At 35.6% G+C, this 16,031-nt stretch overlaps 1 protein-coding gene across 1 annotated transcript; it reads left to right on the top strand.

Annotated features, from left to right (window-relative positions):
* Positions 1–3,270: 3,270 nt before the first annotated feature.
* LOC137650459 (uncharacterized) lies at positions 3,271–15,338 on the top strand. The gene is made up of 6 exons (XM_068383685.1): positions 3,271–4,990; positions 5,285–5,400; positions 6,466–6,597; positions 8,734–8,928; positions 13,152–13,279; positions 15,095–15,338. Exons 1-6 carry the CDS (start codon positions 3,355–3,357, stop codon positions 15,336–15,338), a joined length of 2,451 nt encoding a protein of 816 aa, XP_068239786.1. The 5' UTR covers positions 3,271–3,354.
* Positions 15,339–16,031: the final 693 nt, after the last annotated feature.

The raw sequence follows: 16,031 nt of genomic DNA, 5'->3' as shown, positions 1-16,031 counted from the left end.
GCATACCAATGCAAAAGCACGACTTTGAAATCGCATACCGAAACAACACTAATTTTTCCTTAGGTTGACAAAATTTTCCCCAAAATATAAAGAATGGTTAGAGCACGCCAGATAACGCATTTTCTCTAATAACTTTTGAATCAATAGAGATATTCTCCTTAGGAATCCTTGGAAAGTTGCTTGGAAGAGCAGGCTTAGCTTTGTTGGAATCAAGAAACCATATATCTAAAGACGTAATGTGTATAATGAAATTTTAAAAAGTTACCACCCCAAGAAATTAATGTCCAAAATCTGCCGACATTTGACGGTTGATTTAAAGATGTAACCTTAACATCAACGACTTGAATTTTAGTATTCATAACACATTAAACTAGAGGGGCACTCAGTAGAGCGCAGACCTCCGCCACGGCAGCTTATTTTTCGACCTTTTGCTCGACCTTGATTTTGACCTTAACATTTATTAATTGGCGTGGATTTTCATACACTCAAATATGAACCAAGTTTGAAGTCTCTGACAACGATGTCCAAACTTATGGCTGATTACGTGAATTGGACATTTTGCTTGACCGTGACCTTGATTTTTGACCTTTACCTTCCAAAATATAATCGTTTTCAGACTTCTACATAAGTTAATCCCTGCAAGATTAACTACTCTACGATTAAATTGGGACCAAGAAGCTGTTCACAAACACAAGCACACAAATAGGGAGTAAAACATAACCTCCTTCCAACTTCGTTGGCCGATTAGACTATATAAAACCAGTTCAACTAAACTGTCTACTAAGCTATGAATATTTAATACCAATATGGAAACCTTTGACAATATGATTTCTTTGTTGATGAACTACAGCGGGTTGAAATGAATAGATAACACATGTCTCTTTTCGTATTTAAACGTTTAAAGAACGCTCATGAATGGCAGAGCCAAGGGACAGTGACATGGCCCTATCAAGCAAGATAATGCCCTAGAGACTGCCCAAGTCTCGTCTCCACCCAAGCTACGACCAAGGAAGGCCAAGCAATGGCTGGTGATGACTTAGCAGATAGACCTATATGCTCCCTAACCCTAAACACCCGATCCTTAGCTCACAAGGATAGTGAGGTTGCAGCGATCAAAGGAACTAACGAGTTTGAGCGGGACTAACCCCAGTCTGGCGATCACCAGACAAGGATGCTATCAACAGGCCACTTATTCATAGATTTTCGTTCTCTATAAGTAATTCATATTCTTGTGTCAATCCCAACCATCTGACATGAATAAAACGAACTAAATTAACAATCAACTCTAAAACACATTGAGCATAACTTATTAATAACTTTTTTATTCAATGTATAAGATTAGATTTATAACAATTCCCACATTGAAAACAATCCAAACTAAAAGGGTACTCAGTAGAGCGCAGACCTCCACCACCGCAGCTTTTTTCCTCGACCTTTTGCTTGACCTTGACCATGACCTTTGATCTAGGACTCAAAATTTAATCTCTTCCACGTCTGAACATAATTAATCCCTGAAAGTTTCACTACTCTATGAGTAAAATTGTGGCCAGGAAGTTGTTCACAAACAAACAAACAAACCACCGGACAAACTGGGGCGAAAACATAACCTCCTCCCAATTTCGTTGGGGAAGGTAATTAATGGTTCACTCGAAACAGCCCTGAAGTTCTCTTGTTCATAATATCTGAGTTTCATAAATACAAGTAAATTTACAATGTCGCATCCGCATTGATCACACTCGGATGACACACACGAGTTTCTGCTGGCTGGCCAACACCATCCATATTGCGACGACTGTTTGATACCCTTGACAGTGAGGCATTTGTTGACTGAATGCCCCACTTATAACACAGAAAGAAATTGATATCTGTTTGAGGCTCGGGGTGAGGATGGCAGATTCATCCTTGCCAAGATTCTTGGGCATTATGTGTCGTACAATGCTAGTGGCATTTTTAAATTGATATCAGAAGCAGGTCTTCTTAATGCTATTTAACTTTTAAAACATATTTACTTTTCTGGTTTTAATTGAATATTCTTTTAATCTTTATTTATAACAAACGATATCGGTGTCAATGACCTTCAATGTCAGAATGCCAGAGAATTTCAAATCATTCACTCTCTCTAAACTCGGCAGATGTTGTCATGGCAACGTTCCAAAGGGATGGCGTGCCATCTAGCAAGACGTACTTGAGGTACCTCGGTGACATCCCTGACCTCACCGCCGTCACCGTCTGCTTCAGGATGCATCTTCTCCAGGCTCGAGAGGAGATCATGGTTGTCTCCTACTCGACGCACGACCATGACAATGAGTTCTACATCGGTAATTAGAATAAAACTTCCAAAAGTTTGTGGTTTGGCATAACATCTACAGCACTTCAGGGTACACTCGGGCACACTATTCTATCTTATTTTTCTTCCTCTTTTTAAAAAGTTTTTATAGTTTACATATGAAATATTCATTTTTAATATTGTTACTGTTCTTAAAATATTTTATATTAATTGTTAATTACATTTCTCGTAGTTTCCTTATTTCCTTTCCTCACTGGGCTATTTTCCCTGTTGGAGCCCTCGGGCTTGTAGCATTCTGCTTTTCCAACTAGGGTTGTAGCTTAACATGTAATGCTAATACCAATATTGGATAATGAGCTGAATACCGCATAGCAGAAGTAACACCAGATTTTGATAAATTTTCGCCTAGTGTTTATTGAATTTAGAAAGTAGCGTATTAATTATTTTCTAGTTTGACATTAGCCAATTTATCAATAACTTCTACATATACTTATCAACAATGACACCTGATAAAGTCAAATATAGATTGCGTGCATATTTTGAAAAGAACAATGTATCATTCAGTTCTCTCTTGACATAAAATCACAATTTAGATCAAGTGAGAAAAACAATAACATATTAACTTTCATAGTTGTAAAACGTCATTTAATTTCGTGATTCTGAAAAAGGTTTATATAGAATTTATTTTCAAACAGTTACAAATAATCCTTTTGTCAAGATACAAAAAGTATCCAGAGATTAAAAGAATTTAAGCTAAAGTTTTGCTAGAGAATGAACGACGGTATTTGAAATGGGAAATGTACCCTTAAAACTTTTAATACATAATACCACATTATGAGTTCCATTTTATTAAACTATGTATCGATTCAGTTTTACATAACGCTTACAACTTCAGGCTTATTTCAAAAGTCCTCCGTGACAAAAAAAAAAAAAAAAAAAAAAAAAAAAAAAAAAAAGCTACTCTAAATCGTAATAGGAAAAAATTGAAAGTATCTCTCATTGAGGTGATGTTTCCTCCTGGCTATTAAAGTCTCATTTCAGGTTTCGACTACAGAAAGAGAATTCTCATGCTTCATTGCTGTAGCAATAAATGGGAGATGGAAGTGAGTATTGGTTTTGAACTGAGATACTGGACGTCCATCTGTGTTGCAATTGACCTGGATATCGTAAGCTCTGAAGTTGTCCAAGATGGAGACGTCATAGTAGGTCGCCATAGTGAAAAACGGCCAGGGGAACTCATGATTCGCGGAGGTGGTCAGCTCTTCATTGGACAAGAGCAGGATAACCTTGGTGGAGGTTTCAACGAACTTCAGAGCTTCCGTGGGTCTCTGGCTGATCTGAGAATTTATACAAAAAAACTGGCGACTGGAAAGACGAAGAGATATACAAGTTGCCAGTCCTTCAGTGTTTCTCAAGAACCTTTACTCGAATTCAGAAATATTTCTACAACATTTGAAGTTGGTGAAGTTGAAATAGAAGATTTTAATGGGCCATCCTTATGTTCCAAAAAGAAGACATTTGACTTTGTATTTCCTGAACCCCGTCTGTTCAATGAAGCCGAAATGCTTTGCCGGGCATTGGGTGGAAGGATGAAAGTTCCAGTAAACAGAGATGACAACAGAGAACTTCTACAACTGTCAGCGCCGCACACCAATTCTTGCGCAAATGGCCACGTGGACACACTATGGCTTGGCGTAAGGGGAAACATAACAGATGAATCTTTTTACGACACTTTCACCAACAGGAAAATAACTTATCAAAACTTCGAGAAGAATGGTGGCAAACCAATTGAAGAGCCAGAAACTTGCGTCACTATCAAAGGTGGTCAAGACATTGTGGAGAGTGCCCGGGGAATATGGGTTTCTAAAAAATGTGATTTGGAACGGTGTGTCGCTTGCCATTTTCTCAAGTTGCCATTCGTCAGAATAAGAGGACTGTGTGGGAAAACAGAGTTTGATAAACATTACTTCATTAACAATGATAATAATACAATCAACTTCATCGGTGCCTTCTATTCTAAAATAATGGCACATCCCCCAATGAGGAATGACTCTAAAACGGGTGACTTTGGGTATTGGATGATAAGCAAAATTGGCCGGCCGGAAATAAATGCAAAACTATATAAAAAATCACCGACTCATTATCCAACAGGAGAGAATAGGTGGGTAGTTGAAAATGACGTGTGTGGTAAAAGCGAAGTCACTCTCAGAATGACATCCTGCAAGGAACAAGAGTTTTCCTGTGACGATGGCAAGTGTATCCCCCTTCCAGAGCGCTGTAACATGGAAGCCAACTGTTTAGATGGCTCTGATGAAATAGACTGTAGTTTTCTAGTGTTTTCTGAAGGATATGATGAGAAGAAGCCCCCTCCACGCCAAAACCAGATGAGTCCCGTTAATGTGTCCATCCATACGGCCATGCTCTCTGTAAGAGCCTTTGACCTCACTGGATTTAACTTCGTTGTCGAAATAGAAGTTCGCATATCTTGGCATGATGCCCGTCTTAAGTTCCATCACCTCAACGATGCAGATTTTCTCAACGTCATTTACCTTGACGACAAAGAATCCCAAATGCCTTGGATGCCGACAGTAGAATTCTTGGGAGACGCTTTTACGTCCAGTGACGTCACAGACAGGCGGTCAAGTCTCTTAGTGCATCGCGTGACAATGCCTCTACCTGACAACGACGAAAGGCTGTTGGAAGGTGGGTACATTTTCTTGGTCAGTCTGCCTTTCTACCTGGATAAAATTCTATATGATATGTATTAGTAAATTTGCCTAAAATGAAGAAGTAAAATTTACAGACGATTGTAAACTAGAAAACAAATTTAGAAAGGTGACACTAATTCAGCAGGTAGATCGTAGATGACATCAAATATAGAGCAATATCTTTATCAGACATTTGTGTCACTATTGTTTCGACGAAGCAATAACAATCATTGACCACTTAAACGCGATGATGATTTTTCAGTAATCGAACTGTCTATCTTTCTCACAGATGAAATCTTCGAAGGAAAGGACAATCCTTTAGTTCTTCTGAAGAAGCTGACCGTGAAGACGTCTTGTCAGTTCGACCTCATCACGTTCCCCTTTGACACGCAGACATGTCGGTTGGTGAGTGTTCCTCATTGAGAACTTTTAATTCTAATGTGTAGCCTCCTGGCCAGTACAGTATTAACGTGCTCGCCTAGCATTCGCATGGCAGCACATTGATCCTAGCCCTGGACCGTCAGTTTAAGCTGTTTGTTGGGGAGGCCACTGCTATGGTTGGGCACCACATGGGGGATTGGGATTGCTCGGCTGACGTTCTGGTGAACATCTATTCTGAGGAAACTGTAACTGAAACCAGGTGTCTGGCTTCAGTTACAGTTTCATCAGAATAGATAATCACCAGAACGTCAACCAGGCAAGCCCAGCCCCTACTGTGATGCCCAACCACAGCAGTGGCCTCCCTGGTAAACAGCTTAAATTCACGGTCCCGAGCTGGGATCAATCTGCTGCCATGCGAATGCTAGGCGAGCACATTAATACTGTACTAGCCAGGATATATATATATATATATATATATATATATATATACATATATATATATATATACATATATATATATATATATATATACATATATATACATATATATATATATATATATATATATATATATATATATATATATATATATATACATATATATATATATATAATCATATATTCTATATAAATATATAATTATATATGTACATATGCTATACATATATATATAATTATATATGTACATATGCTATACATATATATATATATATATATATATATATATATATTTATATATATATGTATGTATATGTACATAATATATATATGAATATATATATACATATATATGTATATATATACATAATATACTATATATAATTATATATATAAACATATATAAATATATATATATATATATATAATTATATAAATATATATATATATAATTATATAAATATATATATATAATTATATAAATATATATATATAATTATATAAATATATATATATATAATTATATATATATATATATATAAATATATATATATATATATATATATATATATATATATATATATATATATATATATTCATACACGGAGATATAAGGTGGTGAATAATAATTCAATCTACGTGACCTTTCAGGGTGTGGTACTCTCGGGTGTCACAAAGGATTACATAGCTCTGGTCCCCGACGGCAAAGGAGTGAGTTATCTGGGTAATCGCAAATTACTCGAGTACTTCCTGACTGAGGAGAAAATGATTCGTCACGATGAGGTAGGTCTAAGCAGGGTTTAAACTCGAGCATGTGCCATATGGCCATTGCCTTAAATGCGAGTGCTTTTTACCTTAGATTACCTTAAAACTTTTTACAATTTCCTTAAATTTTAAGCTAGTAAAACCGAAATCACCTTATAATTACCTTAAAACTATGAAAATTACCTCAAACTATGGTAATTACCCTAAAATTTTAGACCCTAGAAAAAAGAACACTTTGTAAAAGATAATTTTGGTCAACCATTATTACATTAGGATTGATAATTCTCATATGTAACCTCTATCTTAAATAGATGACTTTGTCAATTCGATCGTTCGGAATTTTATATTATATTACTCATCTAATTCACATAATATTGAATTTCTAAGAGTCTGGCATCTTATAACTATTTTTATCTTTAGTAGTCATGAAGCCGGAACAATATATCTTGCTAATTTATAATATATTCAGAAATAAAAGCGAAAAGAATTTCCTTTTAATGAAATTAGTTAATGTCGGAGTGTCAAGAGGTTTTAAAGGTTTAAAGGTTGCTCATGAATGGCTGAAGCAAGGGACAGTGACAGTGCCCTAGCAAGCAGGACAATGCCCAAGAGACTGACATACATTTGATCAGTGTCCAAGTCCCCTCTCCACCCAAGCTAGGACTAGGGAGTACCAGGTAATGGCTGCTGATGACTCGGCAGATAGACCTATAGGCTACCCAAAAACCTCCATCCTCAGCTTACAAGGATGGTGAAATTGCAGACACTAAAGAGTTTGAGCGAGAGTCGAACCCCAGTCTGGCAATCGCAAGGCACAGACGTTACCGCATAGGCCACCGCAACCCTTGCAGTTCCTTTGTTATAAGAGCAGTTGCATCATCTCTAGGTGGCCTAGGAACACTGTTCACCACTGGCAGCTCAATTCTCCTTTGATGGTTCCATCGATTGATGTGCTAAAGAAGCTTCCTTAGGGAAAGCATTGAGGCAAGAATCAGGTTTCTTATTTCTGTGATTTCATTAGTCCTCTGCTACTGGGTCGCCTGTTAGCTATTCAAGGTTTCTTTTTGCCTTCTGACATTAGGCATCTCGAGTCAAGCTTGTGAGCTTGGGGCCTTGCCCAAGACTTCCCCTCAGATTAATAATTTCATAAAGCAAGAATATAGTTCTTCATGGGGTGGGGCTCTAGGAGCAACTTCACATTGGGATTAGCAGATCTTAAAGGTTACTCATGAATGGCAGAGGCAAGGGACAGTGACAATGCCTTAACAGGACAATTTCATAGAACTGACCATATTTACATATGATCAGCACTTAAGGACCCTCTCTACTCAAGCTAAGACCAGGGAGGGCCAGGCAATGGCTGTTGTTGACTCAGCAGGTAGACCTTAGGCATCCCAAACCCACCTCTCCATTCTTAGCTCACAAGGATGGTGAGGTTGCAAGCACTACAAGAATCTATCAAACTTGAGCGGGTCTTGACCCTCAGTCCTTTAGATCGTGCCACTAGAAATTATCATCATCATATAATGGTTGCAGGTTCCTATTTGCTTCCGCAACACCATGATAGTGTGCATACTACTATACTCAATTTTTTTTAATGAGGCGCATTTGCACTGACTCGCAGCGGTGCCCTTTTTGCTCGTTAAAGTTTCCTGATCGCTGATTGGTTAGAGTCATCTTGTCCAACCAATCAGCGATCAGGAAACTTTTCCGAGCTAAAAGGGCACCGCTGCGAGTCTCTGCAAATCTGCCTCACTAAAAAGTATTGACTATAGATGTGCAGGTGCAAAGTGCTGTAATCTACAGAAAGTTCAATGTCACTAGTTACCTACTACACAGACAGCATAACTTGCATACTTTTATTTCTAACTTCCGTGACCATTGCTTCTAATTTTTATTAATTCTTTATAGCTAAAACATATTATTATTATTATTATTATTATTTTAGTAGTAGTAGTAGTAGTTTTCATTGTTATGGCTCTATAACATTCAAGCTTTCTTTATACTGTATCTTCCATTTCAGTGGTTGTTATTATTACTATTATTATTATTATTATTATTATTATTATTATTATTATTATTATTATTATTATTTGGTATCACAGTTATGAATTAATTTCATTACAATATTCTTGAATTGTTTCACTATTTCAGGGGAACTTCAGCGGCCAGGTTATAGAATTAATGTTCCAAAATCTCTCCACATTCTACGTGACTTCAACATACATCCCAACTTTCATCATTGTTGTCATTGGTTATCTGGTCTTCTTCTTCCCGGTGGAAGACTTTAACGAAAGAGTCATGGTCGCTTTAACGGCTCTCCTCGTCGAAGCAGCTTTCTTCACTCAGGTCAGTCAGTGGCAAGGTTCTTCTTTTCTTGATCCCCTTTTATTCCAGATTTCTTCCCCATATCATCAGTCAACAGCTGTCCTCTTCCTCTTGGACCAGATTTAGAGCTATTTTCTTCACTCAGGTCAGTCAGGGGCGAGTTTCTTCTTTTCTTGATCCCCTTTCATTCCAGATTTCTTCCCCATATCATCAGTCAACAGCTGTCCTCTTCCTCTTGGACCAGATTTAGAGCTATTTTCTTCACTCAGGTCAGTCAGGGGCGAGTTTCTTCTTTTCTTGATCCCCTTTCATTCCAGATTTCTTCCCCATATCATCAGTCAACAGCTGTCCTCTTCCTCTTAGACCAAATTTAGAGCTATTTTCTTCTATCAGGTCAGTCAGTGGCAAGGTTCTACTTTTCTTGAAACCCTTTTATTCCAGATTTCTTCTCCACATCATCAGTTAATTCCTTTTGGACCAGATTTAGAGCTAATTTCTTCACTCAGGTCAGTCATTTGTAAGGTTCTTTTTCCTCTTTAACAACATTTAGTTTTGCTTTCCTTTGCTTTCTTTCTTTCCTTCTTTCTTTCTTTGTCGTCTTTAGCCTTCCACCTTTCTTCTGTCTTTGTCCCTGTCCTTTTTATCCTACCTTATTTCTTTCTGCTTTCTCCAACGAGGTCAGCAGTGGAATTTTTTTCCTTCCTCTTGGACCAGATTTGGTGCTGCTTCCTTCCCAAGATTAGTCATTGGCAACCTCCTCCTTCTTGAAGCATATCTAGTGATGCCATCTTCACCTGGGTAAATCGTTAACACATTTCTCCTTCCTCTTAAAGCAGATGTTCTTGCATTCTTCACCCACGTCAGAAAGGGGTGACTCTCTTCTTCCCTTTGAACCATTTTTAGATTTCAGTTTGTCCTCCATCTAAAAACCACCAGAGATAATTCATCATAGTTTGTCCTCCCAATACTTTATCTTGTTCCATACAAGTCATGGTGATTAAGGGGGACTTTCATCTGTTGCGCTGTACAAGATTTCGATGAAATTAATTATCCAATCACATTTTCTTCCTGTACCACGCCAAATCTTTATGGACCAAAGACAATATGAAGATGGTAACTTATAAACAATGATCTATCAGTAGCATTGAAAAATAATCCTCAATTATTATTATTATTATTATTATTATTATTATTATCATTATTATTATTATTACTTGCTAAGCTACAACCCTAGTTGGAAAAGCAGGACGCTATAAGCCCAAGGGCTCCAAAAGAGAAAATAGCCCAGTGAGGAGAGGAAACAAGGAAAATAAAATGATTCAAGAACAGTAACAATATCAAGATAAATATTTCTTATATAAACTATAAAAACTTCAACAAAACACGAGGAAGAGAAATAGGATAGGATAGTGTGCCCGAGTGTATCCTCAAGCAAGAGAACTCTAACCCAAGATAATGAAAGACCATGGTACAGAGGCTATGGCACTACCCAAGACCAGATAACAATCTTTTCATTTTGGAGTGTCCTTCTCCTAAAAGAGCTGCTTACCATAGCTTCAGTCTCTCTTCTATCCTTACCAAGAGGAAAATGCCCGCTGAACAATTACAATGCAGTAGTTAACTATTTAGGTGAAGATTAATTGTTTGGTAATCTCAGTGTTGTCAGGTGTCTCGATCAAGCATCAAGAACTAAGTACTTCGAGAGGGTAGGTCTAGAATCAATCAGCGAATAAAGATAATTTGCCAAGTTGCAAAATATTTGCAGATAATCGAGAACATGAAAAGCTAACCGTGTCCTTGTGGCTTCTGGATCTCGGCAATTAATCGACTGCTGTTGGATCTTTATAACTATTTCAAAGTTAATTTAGTCCGATTAAAAAGAAATGCAAGTTACTTATTGATAAGAATGTATCAAAATACTTTCTATGTTACTTTTTGAACATGCAAATGAATATTTATTTTTATAGACAAGTGTTCATAAGAATTTTACTGCAAGCTATGCCAAATGTCTCTGATGTAGTAAAAGAGACAGATGTATTATTAATATTGTTGTTGTTGTTGTTGTTGTTGCTAAGCTACAACCCTAGCTTGAAAAGTAGGATGCTATAAGCTAAAGGGCTTCCACGGGGAAAATAGCCTAGAGAGGAAAGGAAACAAGGGAAATTAGTATATTTTAAGAACAGTAACAATATTAAAATAAATATTTCCTATATAAACTATAAAAACTTTAACTAAACAAGAGGAAGAGAAACTAGATAGAATAGTGCACCCGAGTGTACCCTCAAGCAAGAGAACTCTAACCCAAGAGACAGTGGAAGACCATGGTACAGAGGCTATGGCACTACCCAAGACTAGAGAACAATGGTTTGATTTTGGAGCCGATTATGGATTGAAACCGAAGGGAATGTCATACAACAGTAAAGGAATCCGACAGTACGGTCAAGTTTTGACTCTTCGGAGTGTTTCAATATACTTTGGTTGTACACTAACCTATCTTTTTTCTCTTCCCCTTGTTATTTGAAGTTTTTATCCTCTTGTTATTTTCAGGTTTTTATAGTTTATATATGAAAGATTTATTTTGATATTATTGTTCTTAAACTTATTGTAGTTTTCCCTTACTTCCTTTCCCTACTGGACTATTTTCCTCGTTGGATTCCTTTGGCTTAACAGGTTTTCCAACAAGGGTTGTAGCTTAGCAAGTAGTAGTAATAATAATAATAATAATAATAATAATAATAATAATAATAATAATAATAATAATAATAATAATAATAATAATAATAATAATAATAATGGTCTTATCACCAAGATATATTATAAAGAAGGATATGAACATCTAAATTCACTCTTAATGATTCCCAAAGGATATACGATATACTTAGGAACAATTATTTCCTTGAAGGAAAAAAACAGTAAAAGTAATTATTTCGGTAAAATTACAGTTTCGAAGAACACTGGATTTCTATAAAGATAATTTGCCTACCTTCTAAAGTAATTTTTCAACGAACTATACCTTTATTTCTGTTGCTAATTAGTATTTTTAGAAATACAAAAACACTAAAGAACAAAAGAAGCCTTCTAACTCAACCACACCTACCTAACCTAACTTAGGGACAGGGCCCTCCTTACTTACCTACTTGCGAGTTTCTAAAACCCCCCACCCTTCATTAACCTCACTTACGACTCCTGAAAACTCCGATAGAAATGTTGCATGTTTCGGTTATCCACTTTACTTAAATATAATCAGGAGTTGCAGGTGTACTATAGTCCATTTCTTTTAGCGAGGCATATTTGCACCGACTCACAGCGGTGCCCTTTTAGCTCGGAAAAGTTTCCTGATCGCTGATTAGTTGGACAAGATAATTCTAACCAATCAGCGATCAAGAAACTTTTCCGAGCTAAAAGGGCACCGCTGCGATTCGGTGCAAATATGACTCGCTAAAAGAAATGGACCATAGTTCTATCACTCGTGCAACCAGTAGCTCACGGGCAATATAAATTTCTAAGAGGGAAGATGAGAATGAGGTAAAGTTCTTTTAGAATCAATCACAAACAATTATACCGTCGTCTTTTCTTACACTTAGGACACTAATTCACATCCATGGGAGGAACTGAATGTTCACAATGAAGCCTATTTACTTGAGAGATTCACCTATAATCATCGCGAAACTGCGAAATCATGGGGTAACCTGAAAATAAGACTAGGCCTACCTCCACCTACATTCATCGTGAAACAGCGAAATCATGAGATAACCAGAAAATAAAACTAGGCCTACGTGCAATTATACCTGCAATGCGGAATCCATGGCAGTCAAATAAGCTAGTTTCTTAGAAGGACGGCTGAATTTCAAAGGCGTAGTGAATTGAGAATTATTAAAACAAAGGAACCAATCAGGCTTCATAAGTTTTACTGTACGAACAATTCAGAACGAAAAAGATTTTTTACATTGAAAAAAAAAAGAATACCAATTCGAGTAATAATATGTCCTTGAGATAATATTCATCATCAAATATTTTGAATTTTAAATACATTCGGGTATCAACTATTTCTTGCTTCCTCCTCTTTTTATTCTTCTATTAATTTTTTCTTTTTTTCATTTGTGTGGGGATAAGGACAGTTGCCTTCTTTGTGAAGGATCAACTATCTCAAAAAGCTATTATAACCAATTAAAAAGAATGAAATAGAAGATGTTGGCCTAGACTGTAATAATGAGAGTTTCTTACCAGATTGCATTTGTTTTCAGATGAGTTCCTCCATTCCCCAGACGGCATACCTGAAACTCGTTGACATTTGGTTTGTGTACTGCATCATCAGCCTCTTTTTGGTGGTCGTCACAGTGGTTTTCATCAACTGGTGTAAGGTAAGAAGAGAGTAAAGTTGACTACGTATTATGAACATTCGTTTACTTTAGGAGAAAATCAAAAGACAGTGGCTATCATTGTGATATATATATATATATATATATATATATATATATATATATATATATATATATATATGTGTGTGTGTGTGTGTATATATATATACATATATATGTTTATATATATATATATATGATATATAAATATATAAATATATATACATATATATAAATATATATACATATATATGTATGTATATATAAATATGTATATAAATAATATATATATATATATATATGTATATATATACATATATATGTATATATATATATATATATATATATATATATATATATATATATATATATATATATATATATATATATATATATATGTATGTATTTATATGCATATATACACACATATATATATATATATATATATATATATATATATATATATATATATATATGCGTGTGTGTGTGTGTGACTAAGTGTGAATACGTGTAAAGATATATAAATAAACGTAGCGGTTTAATTAAAATTAATTGCAGTCTCCCATCAAAATATTAAAGAGATTCGTTTTCTGTCACATATTCCAATACAGAAAACGAGTTTCTTGGATCAAGGTAGCCTCAAAGAAGGCTTTGGTTGGATGTCATACTAAATATTGTTGATATGAAGACTTGATAAGTCTTATTTCAAATAAGCCTTTTGTTACGGAAGAATAGTTATTCGTATATGTCTACCTTAGAATCCACACATGATATTAGACTTAGTTTCACAAACTACACACACATACTCACTCTCTCTCTCTCTCTCTCTCTCTCTCTCTCTCTCTCTCTCTCTCTCTCTCTCTCTCTCTCTCTCTCTCTCTCTCTCTCTCTCTCTCACATATGGGAAAAACACATTAATAGATGAAGAGGAGGAAGAAGCAAGAAATCTCAAGGTCAGGTATATCAATTAACTCATTCTATAGAAAACTAACGTTCATCTATGATTTCATATAAAAGATTATAACTTCGATTACCAAAGCGCCTCAGAATTCTGATAAGACTTAAATAGACAGTACTAAAGTATGGTCATTAAATTGATACTTTTGGGATTTCCATATCCAATATTATAGTAGGATTCCCGAATTTCATATACATCCAGGAACTTAGGGAGACAATGAGTCCAGCAGCTGACATAACGACAGCATGATATAAAGCCTATTGTTATTCACATTTCTATTACTATGGTGTTACTAAGTTTGCTGTAGTATACATTATTTAATAGGATAACATAGCTATTTAATCAACAGTACTAAGGAAATTGTTCTTTTTGTCACAGGGATGTTACCTGCTACATCTACTGGCAGATGCCTCTTTAGCTTGCTTTGATAATTTATTAATTCATCTAATTGGAGTAAATTTTATTTTTTATGTTAAATGGAAAAAATACATTAATTTGGTCCCTAATCACAAATTTACGAGTATAATTGCAATAAATAGTTGTTATTGTACTGCAATGTTGCAACATTGCAAGGCAAAAAAATTCGACCTCTTCTCAGGCATCCATCTTTTCTCAGACTTTATAACGTTAAGGCCTACAAAGCTTACAGAAGGATAAAATCAATGGTTTTATTTCCTTGTTCATGAATTACCTTTTCATTTATTTATTTTTTGGGAAGAAACTACAACAATAAAGCTAATATGACAAGAGAGTCGTGATGATACTATCCAGTATGACCGTTTATAGCCAGATTGAATTATCTCAATATTTAAGGTCATAGAGGGAGAATATTGTTATGGGTACAGGAGTTAACAAATCAAACTTAAACCAGTTCTCCTTTATACTCATTTCAGAAAAGTGCTCCTGGATGCCTTCTTGGAGTTGGGAAGTACACCACCAGATCGGAAGCTCGTTTGACCAGCAGAAGGACAGCATTGGCTGCCAGGCTCAACACTTTGTGCAGGGTGGTCTGCCCCATTCTCACGGCTTTGTTCTTCGTCTTCTACTTGACCATGGCCGCTCTCATAGATATACCGAAGCTGCCAATTGACATAAATGCTATGCAGTTTACTTGAAGGACATTGCTGGTGGCACTTCATTGGATGTTTCTGCTTGTAAGTGTACGAGCACATTTTTTTTTTTTTTTTTTTTTTTTTTTGTATGAAATGACGCAATATGCTTTTATTCACTATTTTTATGGTAAAGAACATAAGCTTTATTTCATTCAAAAAAAAGTGTGGCGTTATAATTAACTATATAAATACAATATTCAATAATTTTCTTCAAATAAAAATTTTTCACTTTTCTGAAATTTAGCCACAAATAATTTTTGTGACCACGACAATGTTCCATATACGATCAGTAAGCAGTTTTTCCACTTTGATGGAATTTTTGTTGGTGTTTTCTATTTAAGTGAAAAAAGTTGCATTTTGATGAGTAATGTCTGAAGATTTGTATTCAATACTTCGTCCTTTTTATATTTCATCTTCGCGATATATCGAAGGAAAAACAATAGCCTTATATAGTCAAATGGAAACCCAAAGGTAATAAAGCCTCATATGGTCAAATGAGAACCCAAAGGTAATACAGCCTCATGTGGTCAAATGAGAACCCAAAGGTAATACAGCCTCATGTGGTCAAATGAGAACCCAAAGGTAATACAGCCTCATGTGGTCAAATGAGAACCCAAAGGTAATACAGCCTCATATGGTCAAATGAGAAGTCCTATTCTTTAGCCTTATATGGTCAAATGAGAAGTCCTATTCTTT

The sequence above is a fragment of the Palaemon carinicauda genome, chromosome 12 (genome assembly GCF_036898095.1).
Source record: "Palaemon carinicauda isolate YSFRI2023 chromosome 12, ASM3689809v2, whole genome shotgun sequence".
NCBI lineage: Eukaryota > Metazoa > Arthropoda > Malacostraca > Decapoda > Palaemonidae > Palaemon > Palaemon carinicauda.
The sequence above is the reverse complement of the archived record's forward strand: the minus strand, read 5'-3'. Positions and strand labels throughout refer to the sequence as shown.

Bases quoted from the DNA above. Each gene is read 5' to 3' on its own strand.
- LOC137650459 (XM_068383685.1), top strand. From the start codon at position 3,355: ATGCTTCATTGCTGTAGCAATAAATGGGAGATGGAAGTGAGTATTGGT. The intron at 6,598-8,733 runs GTAGGTCTAAGC...TCACTATTTCAG, and splicing joins AAATGATTCGTCACGATGAG to GGGAACTTCAGCGGCCAGGT. The intron at 8,929-13,151 runs GTCAGTCAGTGG...ATTTGTTTTCAG, and splicing joins AAGCAGCTTTCTTCACTCAG to ATGAGTTCCTCCATTCCCCA.